The 20,459-nt window shown below is 41.9% G+C and overlaps 1 protein-coding gene and 1 long non-coding RNA gene across 5 annotated transcripts in view; both read right to left on the bottom strand.

Annotated features, from left to right (window-relative positions):
• Positions 1–20,459, bottom strand: part of nav3 (neuron navigator 3) — a 265,011-nt gene that overhangs the window by 78,768 nt on the left and 165,784 nt on the right. For all 4 annotated transcript variants that reach the window (XM_085138223.1, XM_085138222.1, XM_085138224.1 and 1 more), the window contains 2 exons: positions 11,987–13,085; positions 9,041–9,156 (listed from right to left, as the gene is read on the bottom strand). In XM_085138223.1, coding sequence (XP_084994349.1) covers positions 9,041–9,156; positions 11,987–13,085 — 1,215 coding nt within the window. The remainder of the gene's footprint in view (positions 1–9,040; positions 9,157–11,986; positions 13,086–20,459) is intronic.
• Positions 982–5,566, bottom strand: LOC146498674 (uncharacterized). The gene is made up of 2 exons (XR_014870256.1): positions 1,701–5,566; positions 982–1,396 (listed from the first exon to the last, which is right to left on the bottom strand). It is a non-coding gene; the product is annotated as an uncharacterized LOC146498674 (long non-coding RNA).

Raw genomic sequence — 20,459 nt, forward strand, 5'->3', positions numbered from 1 at the left:
ATAAACACACACAAACACACACACACACACTGTACAGTACCAGTCAATGCTTACATGTAGTTCCTTCCCCTACTTTTTCATGCTAACTGGTACAAATAGCCGTTACTAGTGCTAAATGCTATCAATGTACTCTCACAGTTATCTAACTATACAAATGCATACAAAATAACACTCACGTAAACATAACTGTGCACTAGTTTGCCCTCACTGCTGCAGTTTGTTGCAAATCAGTTTGAATGAAGCTTGGCTTCTCTCAAACTCTCTCATTCTCTCTCTCTCACACACACACACACACACACATACACTACAAGGCGCACTTAAAATCCTTTAATTTTCTCAGAAATCGTCAGTGCGTGTTATAATCTGGTGCGCTTTATGTATGAATTGTGGTTGTGCTTACTGACCTCGAACCAATTTTAAGTGGTAAACGGCGCTCAAAGATCTGTCAAAAATGTTTCAGTGCGACTTTGGTAAGCTACAAAGCCCACCGCTTGATGGATTGTCGGAGCATTATGGCTACCGTAGTCGGAAGCCTAGCGGACTTGGAGTTCTCTGGGTCCAAAACTCTGTTGCTTCAGGTCCCAAAGTCAAACGAACACTGGAGCACACTGAGAGTTAAAAACTGTCTAAATTCTTTCATCTTTAATAAAATGATCAGCGTTGCTGCTTTACCAGGTGTAACAATTACGTTTAACATCCAGGCATCCATGAAAACAGAATTTATTAAATTTAACAGAGTTAGAAGTTAGCTGAAAGTTAGCTCGCTAGTTTCGCTATTTACCTAAACATGATATAGCATGTTCTGACTGAGAGATTTCTGAAAAAAATAAAATGTACAGCTCTGCTATCACTTCCAACATAAATGAAGACAGAAAACTAAACAGCAGTGACGTTTGTAGGGTTACTGAAGTTGGACTAGCTGGTATATAATGCTGTGCCATGTGATCACTAGTGACACAGCTATGTTAGCATAACACAGTGAAAACGCAGCTGTTTCTATGCGTTTGGGCCTTTCGTCCACACGTAAACGGCGTTTCGAATCACCGAAAACTGAGATTTTTAAAACTCCTTTTTTGCGTTTACGTGTGGACGAGAACTACAGAGTTCGTCACGCAACGTCAAAGGTATGTGCCTTTTTTCACGTCACGCAGAGCGCTACGTTATTGTTTACATGAGATGAATTGCAGAATGGCAGATAGAGACAAAATACTGTTAATCTGACTATCTGCAGGTTTTACACGCTTACATATACACGCAGTTACTGTCCCTCCATTTAGAAAGGCAGAGGCGTCACGGTGTAATTATTTCACATGTAGTTGTTTTTTTCCTGTGTAAAGGTTATCTTATCTTATAATATTCAACATTGCTATCAATGCATTTTTCAAAAAATGCCTCTCTGTGCAAAATGGGTTCAAAAACATAAACAACATTGGGATACCGTTTGTCCGTGATTTGAACGGGGGAACAAATCGTGGCAGGATCAGCCTGATGTTATTTGTATCCAGCTGTAACTTTACTGTATAAAGAGCTAACATCTCCAAAATGTTGGGAGTAGTTAGTCATTACAACAAGTGTTTGTGAACGAAAAATCAAGAATGTGGGATACATTCATACATCCCACACTTTCGAAGCTCTGGCATAACATAAAGCATAATAGCATAACACAGTGAAGCTGGAGGATGAACGCTAACTAAGTTAACGTGAGGGTTCCCGATGGTTTTTGACAAATGCAGTCGCAAGGCAGGATGCTGTAAACGGACCAAACTTCAATAAGGAGAACAACTGAGATAATCCATCCACAATACGAGGTTAGTCACTAATATACTGCAACAACATGGGAATAGAGCAGCTGTGAGAGAATTCAACATTAATGAATCAATGTTACAGAAGTGGAGGAAGCAAGAAGAATGAGTTGAGTAAAGTTTGACTTATCTAACTGTTTTGTTTAACTTAATGCGCCTTATAATCCATTGCAACTTATGTATGAAAACAGATCCGTTCATCGACAGTGCACCTTATAATCCAAAAAATACGGTATATCTAAGTGGACACAAATGTGTTTCCTGGCAGCCACTTAAGCACATTGAGAGCCTGTTAATTACATCAATGACAACTGTCTGTGCAACAGTGTTTAATGTAATGCATGGTTTTATCTGACACACACACTTTTTAAGCACTTTCAAGGTCCATTTTCAAGCTTTTCCAGCACATTACAAAAAAACAGAATGCATATTTCACTTCGCATCACCTCAGTAAGACCAAAACAATAAGTCTACACATCAGATATTGATGCTTCTTTCCTATGTGACACAAAAAATAGGAGACAGATGTTTGTTTGTTTTTTTAAAGTTCATTCATTCAAAACTAACTGTAAGATGTTTAACTACATTGCTTTCTGTATTATTGTTAAAGTTTTAAATGATCACCATTAACGTGTTTATTCTAATAAAATCACGTCCAGTATGACAGGCATGGAGAACAGCACTGACTGGGAGAGGCTTTTAACAGATGACATACTCAGGTCAATTCAGCATATAAGACTTCATCTGCCTTAAAAAAAAAGTCAGCCTTGAAGTATGAAATACTCATATACAAAAACGCATCAAAATTTGTCTTAGTGGCTGATAGTGCCCGGCAGGTCTCAATGTGAGCTTGAAGCCATTATGATTTTAAGTTGTTTAATGTAAACATTGAAACAGACTGACACGCAGAGGTGCAAGGCAGCCCAGGCGGAGAAATTTTGCTTTTAGACTTTGTGACAATCTGATAAGAAAACTATTCAATCAAATAGTTATTTGTGGTGAAAGAAATATGGTTACAGTTTCTAGCACTTTTAAGCACCAAATCCAAAATCCAAGCACTTTTCAAACCTTGAAAAGGCTATATTAAAATCCAAACATTTTCAAGGATTTCAAGCACCCCTACAAACCCTGCGTATGAAGTTGATGATTGTTAAAATAAAAAATAAACATTTTAACAATTACTTGTTTGCTCCTAAATCTACAACATGAGTATATACAGAAAAGTTTGACATGGTATGCAAAAGAAAAAAATAAAGAAATACACAAACAAAAAGTTTCACAATTGTCAGTTGCATAATTTCAAATTCAAAACTAACATTTTCTTTGATTGACTCATATTACATTGATTAGGGTCAGATTTAGTGTGAACAATAATACACAAACACTTTGATTCTTTGTGAATTCATAACTTCGTTTCGATCCTGTGAGGAAGAACTCATAAATAGGAGCTCTGACCTGTTACACTGACGTTAACCTGACAGCAATCAAAACCCTTTTGAGAAGTTTCGCTAGAATTTTGCGACAGAAACCAAAACAAGTTCAGTTTTGTTTCTCACCAGTTCACCAAGCAAACAGACACATTTCACCATGTCACTACAAATTGGAAATAAATTGGATATTAATTAAATAAACCTGCTTTAAACATCAACTAATTGTTGTTTGTAATTCTTTATCAATATATAAAATATAGTGCTACCCTTCAGCCTCCTTTCTCACGCGGATCTCCCTGTGCAGTAGACATACCAGTGTTATAAATGTGAAACTCCTCTGATTTTCAGAAAAGTTGTCCTCTGACCTTGAAGTCAAGGTCACCGAGATTTAAACTTAACAGAGATTTTCAGATGCAACCATGGTATTGATTTGAAAATTCTATGATGCCTTGTTCTTGAGTTATTGCTTTCATAAACTTGGGTGTGAACAGCACCCCGCCATATACCAAACTCCAAAGTTTGGTATATATATTCATTAAGATTACAACACACAAATAATAAAAATGCCAACACTATTGCCCTTTTTGACAACACTATTTTGATGTTATCTAATGCAGTGCAAAAAGCAAAAAGCAAAATAAATACATTGATAACTGGCAGTGAAACAGTTTTAGTTAACACACAGGGGAACACTGAGACTTCAGAAGATTTTTACTGCGTTTGTCTAATTCAGCCACATATTTGTTTCAAATACCCCTGAATGAAGTGTGCAATAATGGGCTATCGATCACACTGGCTGTGTGATTCACAGGCTGTGAGGGCGGTGCAAGTAATAGAAGCCGTGGAGGAGGTGTTGATTTCGCTTTAGCTCTATCTCAAGGTATTTCTGTTTATTGCTGCATCATGCTTCAACATGCTCAAAGGATATCAGCCAAATCTACCCATGCTAACTGTGCTTTGTTTCACATTTCACTTTGATTTATCACAATAATTGTCAGAAATCCTTCTTAATGACTCCTGTGTTTCTCTCACGTTAAAGCCAGGTTTGTGCACGGGTGATCGTTCCACATGGGAGGATGGCAGATGGTGCGTACACTGGAAAATTTGACATATATTAACAGAGCTGGTGCCAATATAGCACAGTACCAGGTTAGACTGAGATTTACTGAGATTTACATTAAACCACTTAAAGCTGCATGCTCAACAAAGTGCCTCATTTGCAGACTGTGACAGAGTGAATGCAGGTGAAAAATAGGATGTGTAATATCTAGGAAATAAACTACTGCTGCTGTGCAGATCTTTTAGGTGAGAATGCAACATATCTGTGAGTGTAAAGGTATGGACTACAGGAAGCAAAGTGTTCTTCTAGAGCATGTTCTTGCAAAACAATGCCTTAACCCTTTAAGACCTACCAGAGAACCAAGTCCGCCAGAGCTTGTCTTTATATTTTTACATGCTGTAGAGCCATTTATGGGAGCATTTCAAGTTGCTATACATCAATACAACCGTTATAGCCCAAATTTTAATAATATGTCTGCATTAAGTCAATAATAACTACAAAAATTGCAACAAACAACAACAAAATTGAAATTCGTTTTTGTTTTTTTTAACATATATTTCTAGTTAGAGAAATGCAAGAGGCTTATCTCTCAAAACTGTAAATACAAAAAGGTTGCACAAAACAGTTTCCAACAACAGGAAAATTATTTTGAGTGTCTTCATAGCTTTATTATTGAGATACACTCATTTTTATATACTGCAGGAAAAACGAAAATAAATACTATAATGCAAATTTGCAAAAAAAACAGCATATGCATCAAAATAAACTATTTCTGAGTGTTACGAACAGCTGATCGGATCGGCAAAGCGTGTTTCTGGAATATTATGTTTTTGTTGCTGCAAGTGCTTTTTGTGCAGTTTTTGCAAAGCTATATGTGGAAGGAAACCGTGACTTAGGACAAGCTGATGGCATAAGATGCAAGTACAACTCTTCCGATTTCATATGCAAAAAAAAATTATTGCGCTAGCTTACCTGGTTACGGTTCTACAGGGATTTAAAAATAGTTACGCAAAACGAAGCGTGCCCGCTCCGACCGGTTTAAAGGGTTAAAATGCCATCTATTCAGTAAGGACAGCTTGACTCATCATGAAGGTTATGAAAATAACCATCCTATCAGAGCTACTTTGCTTCTCAGTTTGTTTCCTTAAAAAGCAAGATTTTAAATGAATAGAAATAGTTTTTTAAAGCTGCTGATTGACGTGTGTGATCACGTGTGTAATATGTAATAAAAAAAACAACAGTCCTTTCTAGGCTTTATATGAGAATGAATGCTCACTTACGTGGGCGAGGCTGTGCGTGCAGCACCTGCTCCAGGTCACCCAGCATGGTGAGGATCACCTCCTTATCAAGCTGAGCTGTTCCTTCACGAGGACCTCCCTCAGAAACCTCCTCCTCCGCCCAAAATCCGCCATCTTTCTCCCTGCCTCCCTGTTTCCCGCCTCCCTTGTCTGCTGCTGCCACCTCCTCATCGGACCGCCCCCTGCTGACCTCTTCATCTGTTCCTGCCACCTCTCTGGACCTCCGCTGCGCCTCAATCCTCGGGTGGCCACTGTACGATGCCCGCTGTGGCCGCCCTCCTGCTGCTGTGCATCGCCAAGGGACTGGAATGAGAGAATGCTCTGACTGAGAGAGCACCTTAGTGAGGGAGAGCGACAGAGATCGAGCTCTGGTGCCCCTTACACCTCCGCCTCTTGTTACCACATCCTTCCTGGGGCTTCCCTGCAGACTGCCTCCTGCCCGTTGTGTGGAAGATGAGTACAATGAAGAGTTTTGAGGTTGGGAAAGGCGAGACGGCGGCAGCTCGCCGAGCTCAAAGGTGTAAACCTGCTGCTCGCCATCACTGAGCAGGGTCAGGTTAGTAAGCGAGCGCTGCTTGATCCGCAGGTTGAGGTTGTCAGGGAGAGGCTGCGGAGGCCGTCGAGCTGGGCTGCCGCCCTGATAAACCGAGAACTCCGCTCCTCTCTTCATCCTCTCCCTTTTTCAACTAACCTCTTTACCGCTGGCAGCTCAGTGACTGAAACTATACATGCAAGTGGATCTACCTGTGCATGGCACTCTGTTTCACATCTTGACTGCACTAAAACTGAGAAAGCAGATGGAAGCAAGGAGCGCAAAGAAAACAGAGGAAGCATAAGAGATGGAGCCCCAGGTCCTGCGTCTCCCGACTGATGTCCAGGCTTCAGTGGGCTGGAGGGAAAGCGAGCAGAGGGAGTGGAGTGGAGAGAAAACCACCTTCTCAGGCATGTAGGTAAAATCCAGATCCATCATTAAGCCAGCCCATAGTCACGGTCAGACGCCGAGCCAGACACAAACATTCATTTCTTCCACTCCTTCCCTGTCCGCATGCTGTCTCTCTGTCTTCTTGGCTCCTTTCTCCTGCTTCACCACAGTCAGGGGCGTGGATGAACGACTCGCTACATCTCTCGCTCCTCACACATTCTCTCTTCCTCTTGCGCTCTCTTTATCTTTTCCCCCTATTAAATGGCAGTGTCTTTTCACTCACTCTTATCTATCTCCCCCTACCTTCTGTCTCTCCTTTAATTACCACCTGACAGCCACGCTCCTCCTGCCTCCTCTGTGACGGTTCCTCTCTCCTCACAGCGGAGAGTGAACGGTGGTGAAGCCGGCAAATGGGCTCACATAGCTCTCGGAGCGCCTGCATCTCTCTCTCTCTCTCTCACTCACTCACTCCCTCTCCTTTCTCACATTCTCTCCCCCCTCTGTGTTTATCACCCTCTCTTTCACCTAATCTCTCTCTTTCTGCTCTGCTCTTACTAGCCCTCTTCCTGTATGCCTCCCTCCCCCCTCTTTCTCAGTGTCTCTCCATCTCTCTCCCTCACAGTGTGACAATGAGTTGCTTGGACAGTGCACCTGTAAGCTCGCAGCCCCCGCTGCACCACTCTGACCACCCAAACTTAATTAAATGCTATCTTGAGGAGCTAAAGCAGCAAGCCCGCAGCTTATCGCGAATCAACAATGAGACCACCGAGCCAACATATTCCCATCAATCACTGGGAGCATTATTAGCACTGTCTCTATTAGTCACAGCTGTCTACCACAGCCTTCTCTAATCGTGACTACTAACTGCTGGAGGACCTGCAAGCAGTTGCCTGAGAAAACATAATCAAGGTGATCCTACTTCATACTTCATCGCAAACTGATGTTTTATCATGAATAAAAGAAGAACAGATGAAGACAAATAAACTGTGACACTTTTAAGCTCAAGCTTAACTCAACGTATGAATGAAGAGTTTATATAGAGTGCTGCTTTGATGTTTTAAAACTGGTCTTACTGACACTGCTTCAGTCTGTATATGTAAATGTATATGAGAAGTCTTGTCATGTGGCATTTGTGGTACGCATACACTTGAATTTCCCTCTCAGAGACTCATTCCTGTCTCTCTACTGAAGAGCAGGAAGAATGAAGACTGCAATGACCATGAAGCGTGTGACATTAAAAAGCAAGTGTTTGCAATGGACCTCAAACAAAGAGAACGGTCAGCACCGCAGTCTAATTTTATCCTTGAAATCATGGGCTTTGGAAAAGCCGCGACCAAAGCAAAATGTCTGGAATGTTGCTGCATCCCCAAACCTATAATCACATGCTGTTGTTTGTGTATGCTGGTCTTCTGGCTTCACTTTGAACTTGACGTCTGAATTAAGAAGTTTGATTTTAAATGAAGACATCATCTGAATCAAGTGACCTGTTCTAAAATGGAAAACCCAAAAAGTCTCAAAGGATCCTCTGCAATAAAATCAGTGATGAAAAGATTATGACGCTAAAGAAAAAAGAAGGGGACACATCTACCACAGATGTAACCTCTGAACTGAAGGCAGATCAAAGAGCTATAATGGACGAAAGAGCTGTCACAGTGACCTCTTCATTTGGAACTGGTAAAATGCAACTGAAACAAAGAGATTTGTCTGTGCCAGCAGTTTGTATTTTGATGGTCTGGTGCCTGCTTTAACCTCTCATCCTTCTCCTGTCTGGGCTTTTGTGGTTAGAAACTCCTTTAAAAGTGGTCAAATGTCCCTCAGTCCTGAACTCTGAGATGCAGAAAAACGCCACAGTACTGTAATTCCACAATGAAGACAACCTACAGCTCCACTTTATGTGTGTATATGTGTTGTGTGTGAAGCTTTACAGACAGCCATACCGATCTTATAAATACTCTGAGACTGGAGATAAACCATGTACATGTATGTATCATGGTGACTGGTGATGGTGCAGCGATGCGATTATATCAGCTGGTGGCAGCCTGCAGCGAAGTAAACACAGCTGCAGATGCTCCCCGTGTCCAGCTGTCACTGCTGACCTTTTCCTTTCCCTACATGAAACCAGCCCAGAACAGGAATCCTCCCAGTAAGTACAAACAGACTCACTTTAGCACATTCACACACCAGCTGCATAATACCAGTACACTGAGTTGGCCACAGCAGCAGCTTTCAAAAGGCTCTCCTGCAGCTACTTTTCCACCTATACTCCATTAACCTCGTCTCTGACAAACATCACTGTGGACAGCTAATCCATATTGTAACAAGAGTCTCTACCTAAGCTAACACATTTTGTTCCAATTGTTTAATGAAGGAAAACGTCATTTTAAATCAGTTCCTTTAGCATGTAGCAGACCACTGCTATTTATCTACAGGGACAGATCATAATGCACAGATACTTATGCACATTCTCACACCCACACTGAGAAATATCCTCCAAGCGGAGCCCACATGTGTGGTGACCTGGTGCATACCTGATATCTCCTCCAGGCACTGTTTGGCTGTCTTGCTGTAGACTAGCTCTCCCTTGGTGGGGCTGAGGCAGGGGTCGGCTGGGGCCACCATGGTGCAGTCATTTTCTGAGAATGTCCTAAAGGCACAAAGAACAAATAACACACAGCAGTTAAGAAGATGGGTTTATCAGATATTTCAGTCTAACCCGAATTAAAGGCACTGCAGTCATGGAGGGATGGATTTAACTACATTTGCTGTGTGCTTCCTCTCCCTTGTTTGCCGATCTAAAGAACCAAAGGTGGAGTCCAACGCTCCTCATAAGATAACAGTCTTACACGTACATACAAACTTTGAACAATGAAAGTGGCACAAAACCGTGCAAAAACAGACTAAAGGCACAGAACGACACAGTTATACAGCTGACACACAAACCCAACAGAAAGCCCTCTCACGCAGGAACACACAAACAGTGAAACACATACAAACTAACACTTTAAACCACACACAAAATCCCGAAATGCACACAGCAAAACTGCATTACAAACTGAGAAAACAAGAAACAGGCAGGCAGAGAACTAAGCACAAGCTACTGAACGCCATGCATTTCTTCCACGCGTGCAGACACACACCAGGGACGACCACCACCTGCAGAGCTGCAGATAAAAATTGGCTTCCAATTGTGGCAACAGCATTCGCCTGTGATTTCAGTTCATGTGAAAAAGCTTTTCTTCCTCCTGCAAGCTTCCCTCACCTCAGTGGATTCACAAAGACGGAGACACAGATATTCACTACCATTGCTGTATGGCACAGTATCACCCAAAAATAAGAGAATAGATATGGGGGGGGGGGGGGGGTGCAGTAATAAGATATTTGACTCTGCTGCTTTAAAAAAGAAGGTTTACTGCTGGTCATGTAAAGAAATGTGATTGAAGCTGCGGAAATTTGAAAAAAAAGATTAACTGCACCAACAATTTTAGTATTTTTAATCGCTCCCTGTAAAAATTGTCCGGTCAACCTGGGTTATGGAAGCATAGGATGAGAACGGGCATTGCAAACTACATTTCTCTGTGGTGCAACTGTGAGTGCATGAGAAAGAGAATGGGAAAAAATTATTTCTGCATACAAAAGTGGTCTGTTAAGCTTGGAAGATACAACAACTTTAAGTGGGCAGGGAGAAAGAATCCAAATGAGACAAGGATGCCTAACTGTGGCAAAAATGCTGGCAGCCTTTATGCATGGTGACGGCTTTGGATGAGGAAGAACATGAAGATGGAAGCCGCAGATATATGAACGGAAGGATATATCTTAGAACACAGCAAAAAGGTTAAGATCTGCATGTGAACTGTTCCTCGAGAATTTGATTCACCACCGAGTAAAGTCTGAGACACATTATTACGTAATATGTGTAAAAAATGGGACAGCACGGCAGTGGGGCGTTGAGCATTGTCCAGGGTGTACGCCGTCTCTTGCCCTCTACAAGAAGAACTGGATAAGCAGAAGAAAATGGATGGATGGATGGATGGCCTACAATTTCATACCTACTATTATGTAAAAAAGCACAGGTGACTTTCACTGTAACACTTTTGGAGGGGGGCAGCGTTAACACCACAGATATTCTGACAACCCATTAACTCTGCATGTCTGTTGTTTCTAATGATAAACAAATTAAAACACTCCAATGTGTCTCTCTTGTACCCTCCAGATTCAAGTCAATTCAATGTTATTTATACAGCGCCAAATCACAACAACAGTCGCCTCAAGGCGCTTTATATTGTAAGGTAGACCCTACAATAATACATACAGAGAAAAACATAACATGACCCCCTATGAACAAGCACTTTGGCGACAGTGGGAAGGAAAAACTCCCTTTTAACAGGCAGAACCAGGCTCAGTGAGGGGCGGGGCCATCTGCCGTGACCGGTTGGGGTGAGAGAAGGAAGACAGGATAAAAGACATGCTGTGGAAGAGAGACAGAGATTAATAACAAGTATGATTCACTTGTTGCAAAGTTAGTGGTCCCCCTCACCAAAAAAATGAGACTTTCTTAACAACTAAGAGATATATATAGGAGCAGCTGCGACGGATGCCAAATTTGAACTTTCTAGTTCCAATTACTGACCAAGATGGCAAGAAACAGTGAGTAGAAGTCCAAGCTTTAAAATGTTCTCTCAGAAAACTCTGGGTAACATCACAGATGGTCCATCCACTTCTACTACACTCCATGCTTCTGTTTACTCTTTGCTCACTGAGTAGGCTGCCTGTGTTTTCACACTTTAAGTTTTAGTTCCCTGCTTCAGAGCTGACTATCACTCATTATCTCCTCAGGACTGATAGCCGCAGAAGCTCACTAAATGTGTGGGATTAAAGGAATGCTAATGCTCGAAAGAGGCACTGCTGAATGTGGCAGAGCTGACTGTGCGCTGCAGAGGAAGTAGTTCAGAGAGAGAGAGAAAGGGTGAAGGATTTAGTCTTGTTTAATGGGATTCCTAACTCCCTTTCTCTCCTAACACAAAGCCATCCCAGAGACTTTGGCGGCTCCGCTATTTTTTTTTTCTTTGGGATTTACCCACTTCCTGCACCTCTGATTGCTGTAACATCATGAAACCATGTGCCAGATGCATGCCTCTAACAACACCGGCTGAATGAAGAGAAGGGGAATGAGTTCTTGAACACTGCCAATGTCTGGATGCTCACATCAAAGATGAAACCCAGACAGTTAAATAATAGGCTTTGGCAAGCAGCAGGGAGTGGATGTTAATTTGTTCAGTGATGCCTGTGAAGGGATGTGGAGGCGAGAGCAAGACGCACAGTGGGGAGGCTCCAGCTGATCACTGGGAGAACTCCAAGGTCTCATGGGGTGTGTGCATGTGTGAATGTGTGCAGGCAAAAAACGGGTCAACAGGTTGCTCTCTCTGGGTGTCCTTTGAGTGATGATGATAGGACAAATAAACACACACACGCCTCACCTGTACATGAAGGGGGCCACAGTAGCTGTGTTAGGATGGTTGTGCTGCTGCTGCTGGGGAAGCTGAACTACTCCATTTCCTCCTGGTGTTCCTCCCCCACTTCCTCCCACAGTGGACGCAGACAGGGCTGAGGTGCTGGTGGACGAGGTCATGCTGGTCCGTTTGCCCTCTGAGCCCCCTACGGAGCGTTGGATATAGAAACTCCCACTTTGCCCCCCTTTGGTTAGCTTGGCTCTCTCTCCCTCTCCTCCCCGTATATTTCCGCTGCTGTTTAAGGCGGCCTGGTTTTGGGCCTGGGACTGACTTTGCGGCTTTGCTGATGATGCCAAGGGACCTTTAAGTCCTGGCTTTGGGATGCCGCTTGAAGCTGAGGGGGTGCCACCATCTTTCTTCCCTGACGATGACTTCCCTCCTTTTGGGATGAGGCTGGCGATTTTTGAGGTCTTCTTCGTGGACTCGGGAAATGTGTCGCGCTCATCTTTTGGGGGAGAGCTGTCCTTACAGGACTTCCCAGACTTGCTCTTGTCCTCCTTGTCTTTGGAGGAGGCTTGAGACCTGCTACCACTGGCGGACGCCTTTGAATAAGAAGAGGGTGAAGATGAGGACGTTTTGCTTGGTGCGGTGAGGGACGACGCAGGGGTCTTTGTAGCCATTTGTTTGGCCGTAGCACTGCTACTAACACTGCTGCACGCTGACCCTGTAGGCGTCAATCCATCTTCACCATACTCTGATAGGTCATCTTCCTCCTGCAAAGCCATCTCCACCACAGATGGCGATGCTCTTGAAGCTGATCGGGGGTTAATCAGCCGAAATTTCTCCAGCATTGACCTCTGAGGCAGTGCAACACTTGACCCTACTTTTGACCCATCCCCTTCTGGGGCTTGCGGTGATGGGGTGGTAGAAGGGGAGTGTGTAGGGCTTGCCAGCATGGATGAAGTTGCGCTGTGCTTAAGATTCATGGACTTGCTGCGCCAGGACTTGCCAGCTGTGGGGGAAGGGATGGCAGAGGCCAGCTGCTGCCCGCTGAGGCTGGTGGGAACCATGCCACCAACACCACTTCCATTCATCCCACTAGGTACTGGGATGCCTCTCACAGCCTCTGAACAAAGAGAGTAGAGAGAAAGAAAAATACGAGATGATGATTAAAAGGGATATCTGGTGAATTACAGTTTTTGATGTACAAATTTGCAATTTCAAATAACCAATTCATAAGCTGCAACAATTTCTTACTGATCTTTTTGTGATGAGATTGGTTGGAATGACTTTCTCATTGAGATGTTGCACAGAATTGATTAGAAAAAGGAGGATTAGTCATGTATGCTGCATTACGCTACCTGTAAAGTGTTAGGTTTCCCCAAAATTTATTGCAGTTTGATAATTAAATACAATTTTCCTATTTTATTTTATTTTTTTTTTACTTTTTATTGTAGTCATTTTCCAACAAGTTATTAGCTAAAATGCTACACTTCCTCAGGCTTCCTGGATTTATTTATATTTCAAGAAAAACTAGTGCAGAATACTCAGCTGGCTCCCTGCTGACTTCCTTTGTGGTTTTACACACATTCAGCAAAAAATAGTTAACTCTTACATTATTCGGGGAAAATTACAAAAATAAAACCCCAGAGCTTATTCTCAGGTGACAGGATATCAACAGCGAGTTGAGTTAAAAGAAAAGACTTCATGTTTATTACAACACCGGTGTCTTATAAGGAGTTTGCATTCAACAGTGTTTTACCTTCTTGTTACAATTCTTTGTAACCTGTAACCGCACGTATACATGTATATAACAGACTTATAAAGGACAGGCTATCATGTTATGGTAGTGACAAACAAATTCTCACCATCATAAATAATAAAGGAGAATTTCCTGAAAGGAAGCCATTCAATTATAATATTGGCCTTTTCTGGAAAAGATCCACCTCCCAATGAGTAAAACAACAAATGAAAGTTTGAGAAGCTTTTTTTATATTTACTCTGCAGCTTCATTCCCTGAACATTTTTTATTTTGGCATATTCATATTCTGCATTTCTTTTTTCCTCTTTGTACTTTCATCGACACAGCTGGAATTATACTGCATACAGCTATATGAAAGATAAATAACTACCTTTCACAGATCATCAACACCCCTTTACCTCTTTTATACATAAACATTATCCCAGACCTCACAAGTATAGCATTTGCGTTAGGTAAGCACATGAACACAACTTCACCTCCCCATGAACACAAGTTTGAGTTACTTTCTAACTGAAAGAGACAAATAGTGGGGGAAAAAGTATCAGCAGAATTATGATAGGGTAAGTAGAGAGAGGCGACAGAGTGACAGCATGAAGTTATGCTCCATTAGACTGAGTGTCTGTCTGTCTGGCTGTCACTCAGCACAGTGAGCAGGGTTCAGCTGGCTGTGAGTCACCCCCACTCTGCACTTTAAAGCTTCCTCAGGCAGGCAGAGGAGGGGGGCTCAGATTGAGCTGTGGCTGGGGCCGAAACACTTTAACCGGCTTATGCTTCTGACAACATCCTGTAAAACCTTTAAACATGCCTGAAAACACCTCAGTGCATTCGGCACAATGTGTCAGGCTGTAAAGTGTCAGGATGTAAAGTGTCAGGCTGTAAAGTGTCAGGCCCTCCTTTATATAATATTGTTTAAACTGTAATTTAGGAAATGGCTGTAAGATACCTGATAATGGTTTGGCCACACTTTGAAGGCTTTAAAAGTGACTGACTAGAGCAGGGGTAGGGAACTCCAGGCCTCGAGAGCTGGTGTCCTGCAGGTTTTAGAGCTCACCCTGGGTCAAAACACCTGACTCAAATGATTAGTTCGTTACCAGGCCTCTGGAGAACTTCAAGACATAATGGCTGTGTCCCAATTTAGGGTCTGCACGCTTGAAGTACGCACACTACGCGTACTACGTACGGTGCGTACTATAAGTACGAGAATTGCGGAAGTGAGAGGCTTGTGAAATGGGACGGTCTAGCCTTCGTCGCGCTGTTCAGGTTGCCTAGCAACCATGATACTAACCGCGAGAAACGTTACATACAGCTTTGTTTGACAGAAATGAAGGAGAAAAATGTTTTGTTGGTCATTCATTTTTGTCATGACATCACTGTGATTAGTTGAGTATCTGAGGCTGAGACCACAGGACTGTAAAACATGATTGTTGGGCTTCATTTCTGTACCGAACAGTTATTTCAAGAGTAGTGAGTAAATAACAATTAGCTCATGTTGTTCATGAGACTAAAATCATTATATATATATATATATATATAAGGCTATTACAAGGCTTTACAACTAAGTTAACGCTGAAAGTACAAACATCACTAATGTCACATAACTTTGCCAACATGTGGCCAACAGCAATGTTTTAATGTTTTAATGTTCTTCGTTATTAAACATTCGCACATAAATAAGTGACGTCATATTCAGTACCTACTTTTGACAGCTCACTCTTCGGTCGCTCCCTTCTGCCGTATTTTGCGGCAAAATTATCCACACCCACCGCCGCGCTATGAATTGTGGGATATATGGGACCACGAAGCGTGCACCGGACCACGCTTAATATTTGGGGAAATCGACGGCGCATTTGGAGTATGCATTTCAAGTACACTTCGATTTGGGACAGCCGTCGTCGCGTGGCGGTGACGTAATCACACTTAAAATGCGTACTTCAAGCGTGCGGACCCTGAATTGGGACACAGCTGTTGAGGAGGTCATTTAGCCATTTGAATCAGCTGTGTTGGATCACAGGACACATCCAAAACCTGCAGGACACCGGCTCTCGAGGCCTGGAGTTCCCTACCCCAAAAATCTGTTGGCTTCACATTAGTTAAGGATTGAGTCAGATAACCATATAATAATGTGACAAGCAACTGACAACTGGAGACATTTTTAGCCAATAACAATTTTTTAATATTAGAATGATTGTAACAAGTTAAATAAATAAAGGAGTGTCTGCTAGGGTGTAAGTCTAAGTGGAACTGCAGTTATACGTGTTGTTGCAGCCAATCTATGTTAGAATAAAATCATTTTGAACATGTGTTAAAGTGTATGGATCTGTTCTGAATGTGTTGGTGGGTTGTGTGAAAGGATATCTGTACAACAACAAAATCAGTTTCAAGTTAATTAACAAGGATAATGAACTGGCAGCCCCCCTCTTTTTCTACCATGAATAGGTTTAAAAGCTGAGATAAGTCACAATAGCAAAGTTTCAAATCTCAGATGAGACCAAAAGAGCTAAATATGGATTAAAGATTTATCAGTTAAACGCTGGTGCAAAGAAAAAACATTTGCAGCTCCAGTAGCATAGCTGTTATAGCTAGCAGTGGTTTGAGCTTGTGAGTGTGTCTTCCTGGCAAAGTGTGGTCCTGGAGTTTATTCTTACGCTTATTCCTGCAACACTTCTTGTTGCAGGAATACGCACAAAGGCATTTAGACTTTGCAAGGTATTAAATGGCTGTCTGTGGGAACAGTTTGTCAGCATGATAGCTTCCTAAGTGTGGAGTTATAAAACTTTACAGGTGATGAGATGAAAACGAGAGCCAGGTTAAAATATGAGTAATCAGATCCATTAGTCCCAAGTTCAACAAATATGTACTAATTACTTGTGTCTGCAACTAATAGTAATATATTACTTTATAGTTACTGTGTACTTATGAGTCTGAATATGAATATGTTGATAGCTGGTCCTGTGTGGTCCCATCACAAGACTGTCTCAAGATGGTCTTTTCTTGTCCAGGCAGTCATGTGGCACTGGCATAAACGTCGAGTGTGTGTGTGTGAGACCATTATGCTGGCCCCCATCTTTTGAGATAAGTGAATGACTTTTACATATCTGATAAATCTGACTGCGAATGAAAGAGATGGCGAGCATTTGTGTGAGTCTGCCTGCGGTGTGCGTCTCTGCTTGTGTGTCCAGTCAATTAACCCCGTCTTCAGAGATTCCCCTTCCCTCCTCCCCGCTCATCACTTCCCCACCCTAGAGGCAGTTTCACAGCACCACCACACTTTTCACCGTGCAGTGACTTGCTGTTGCCGTGGCAACAGACTCTTATTTTCCTTTTTTTGCCTCAGCGACCACGGAATTAAATGCCACTTTGTCTGGGTGGCGGTGGACCCTCTGGTAACAAATACAAACACACACACAAAGTCAGAAGCACACGTGCCCCTGACTCATGTATGTACTGACAAACCCTTCTGTTTACCACACAGTTAAAGACTGAAATTCAACTGGTGTAGTTTCTACACACTGGCCACACTCCAGTTTAACACATTCGAACTTGCTCTGCTTCCCACTTCACGTCACTGTGAGTAAGACAAATTATCGGCTTAAGGAAACCAGCACCTTCTCCCCTCTGCAGTTTCACAGCTGCTTCTTTATCTTCTTTCTGACACACAAACAAAAGTATTTCTGAAGTATTTGTTGTGCATACATTTTTTGCAAATCCTTACTAAAACAGTACGACAATGTAGTTTGAAGGATGAAGGATGTTTCTCCTGTTTCGTCTTTCCCTTTTCATGTGTCCGCTGTTACAAATGCCCATACCAATAGATCGCAAACAGATAAAATCAAATAATATATTGACCTGGCCATTGGAGCTTATTGGCTCCGATAAAAAAACTATAGAAACAAACTAGAACGCTAGTTTTAATTAAACCCTGCCCCTTTTATAGATCAGACAAGTCGACATCATGTACAAAAAACTGCTATGTGTAATCTCCATAATCTTAAATGGCTGTAGTACTAACAGGTGGAAACTATGCAAAAAGAAGAAAAATGTGAGAAAAGGTTTTCTTAAATAATATTAAAACACTTTCAAATTCATTTGTGCAGTGGCCTGGCTTCATTATTAAAATGAAAATAAAGAAAATATACATAATAATTAGGGACGCACCGATACCGATACTGGTATCAGGTATCGGGGCCGATACTGTAAAATGTGTGTGTACTCATACTCGTAAAAGTTAACTGATACCATGAACCGATACTAACTTATTTCATTAATCAGAGGGTGGCTTGTCATTTCTGTTGTAGTTTTTTAGATTGGCCACTAGGGGGACATCTCGTGCTAAACAGGCACAGGGTTAGGCGAGTGAGGCTGGCGGCTCCAGATAAAAAAGAGAAACTGGAGGCTGCTGTAGCTAGGCTAAACAAAATGTCAGCAGTGTGGAACAGCCAACTTTAACTCAGGTTTTGGAAAAGCGAAGAAAAATGTCAAGAGAAAATCCACGGGCAGTTAAAATAACAGAGGCTCTGACTCATTTTATCGCTCTCGATGACCAGCCAATGCCGGCAGTGGAAAACATAGGATTGCACCGTCTTCTCAGCATACTCGAGCTGCGATATGAAATAATAAATAAACAGAAGTGTTTATTTATTATTCTGAAAGCTCAGGACAGTGCAAATAGTTCAGTGATATTTTGTAAAATTACAATGTGGAGACTCCGCAATAATTTAACAGAAGTGCTTATTTTTCACTTGACATTTTTTTGTGGTCATTTTTAGTAAGATTTTATTTTTTATCGGCAGAGAATAAAATAAAACCTGTCTTCCAATTCATTGCATTTGTGTGTGTGTGTGTGTGTGTGTGTGTGTGTGTGTGTGGTAGAAGTATCGGCAAGTACTCAGATCCAAGTATCGGTATCGTTGCATCCCTAATAATAATATCAAATAAATAAGAAAATGAAATCTGTAAAAGAGGTTGGGATGAACATTACAGCATTGTCTGCTCAGAGCTGAATACTATATTTGTACTTGTTTCCATTAGTAATCTGAATTTGCACAGTCACAATTAGAAAAGATGAAAAGATTTCACATTAAACGAGAACATGTCCTATAAGGGGCGAATGTAAGTAGCTGTAAGAGAGGAGGGAAAAAGCTTGTGGCAGACACTTCCTGTATCTGTTTATGTGCCTTTTGATTTCTCTGCTACCTGTTTTTGGCCAGAAGGATCCGACTGCATAGCTGACATTTCCTCAACAATTGATCCCCCCCCCTCCACTTTTTGGTTTGTCTATTTTATTTTAAACCAAAACACCTTTTCCATCTCCCCTGCAGTGAAGCACCAGTCCTACCGGCTTATCTCTCCAAACTGAGGCTTTGTCTTTTGGCAAGACTCCACTGGAAAAAGACACATTTGCCCTTTAATAACCTGCGTATCATTTTCAGGAAAAAAAGGGGAAAATGTTACCGAAACCTTTGAAACGGTGACGTAACTAATAACCATAATAAACCTAAAAAACCGTGACATTTAAACCCAATTACAACTAAAAGCACATTAAGACTAATGTGAAATGTCAGTTTCTCAAGAGCTTGTTATTCCCCGTTTTTAGCAATTTTCAGTTATGATTGATCACATACTATCTTTCCATCCTTCTGTGTGTCATCTTTCACCTCCCTCTCCCACTGAAGAATCTGAAGTTTCAGGCAGAAACTGGAAGGGTGAGTGCACATGTGAACTTTTAGGATGAAAAGGAAGACAGAGAGAAACTCAGCAAGCGTTTGCTGCAGGCATTTCACTGCTATCTCTGTTGGGTGCCACTCACTGTGTCTCTCCTCCACTACATCACCATCTACTGATCCTGTGCACTGTTTTCCTCAATGACTGTGCAATGCTTTAAGAATAAATGCTGGCTGTCTTTTGTTAGAAAACATTTTTGCCAAAGTAAAAGGTTTGTTAATATACCTTCAGGAGTGGCGTTATAATTATGATGATTTAATTACTGGCATTGTGTTAGCCAATAACTCATAAGAATTCTTATGAATGAGCCATGACAAAATCTTAAAGCTACTATAAAGTGATCGAACGAGCCAACAGTAAAGAATTGTGTAATTAACACATTACGAATGGATACATTTACTCTTCACAACAGAATGTGTCCATTAACACAACAAGGACTTTTCAGTAATTACTTTTCTGTTAAATAAAATGCCACACACTCACTCTTGGCCTCTGTAAGACCCTTTTCTCAAAAACATAATTACTCTTATTAGCTTGATCGTACTTGACAAAGCGGTTTCCTGGATTCACCCCCTGCTCATTTCTCAAACAGCTCTATTCATGCTGTGAATATTTTCACCACCTCCACTTAATGGCATCTATTCCAACTCAGTTGGAATGAAGAGCTGTGGATGATTCAGCAGACCAGTTAAGACTAGTGACATCAGCCTGTCTGACTTGTGTGAGTGGTGCCATCAAGTGGTTGGGATGAGGAATGGAAAATCACTGCCTCTACCTACTGCAGGAGTAGGCAACTCCAGGCCTCGAGAGCCGGTGTCCTGCAGGTTTTAGATCTCACCCTGGGTCAACACACCTGAATCAAATCATTAGTTCATTCCCAGGCCGCTGGAGAACTTCAAGACATGTTGAGGAGGTCATTTAGCAATTTGAATCAGCTGTGTTGGATCAAGGACACATCTAAAACCTGCAGGACACCAGCCCTTGAGGCCTGGGGTTGCCTACCCTTGACCCCATAGT

Source organism: Neolamprologus multifasciatus, chromosome 17, assembly GCF_963576455.1.
Source record: "Neolamprologus multifasciatus chromosome 17, fNeoMul1.2, whole genome shotgun sequence".
Lineage (NCBI taxonomy): Eukaryota > Metazoa > Chordata > Actinopteri > Cichliformes > Cichlidae > Neolamprologus > Neolamprologus multifasciatus.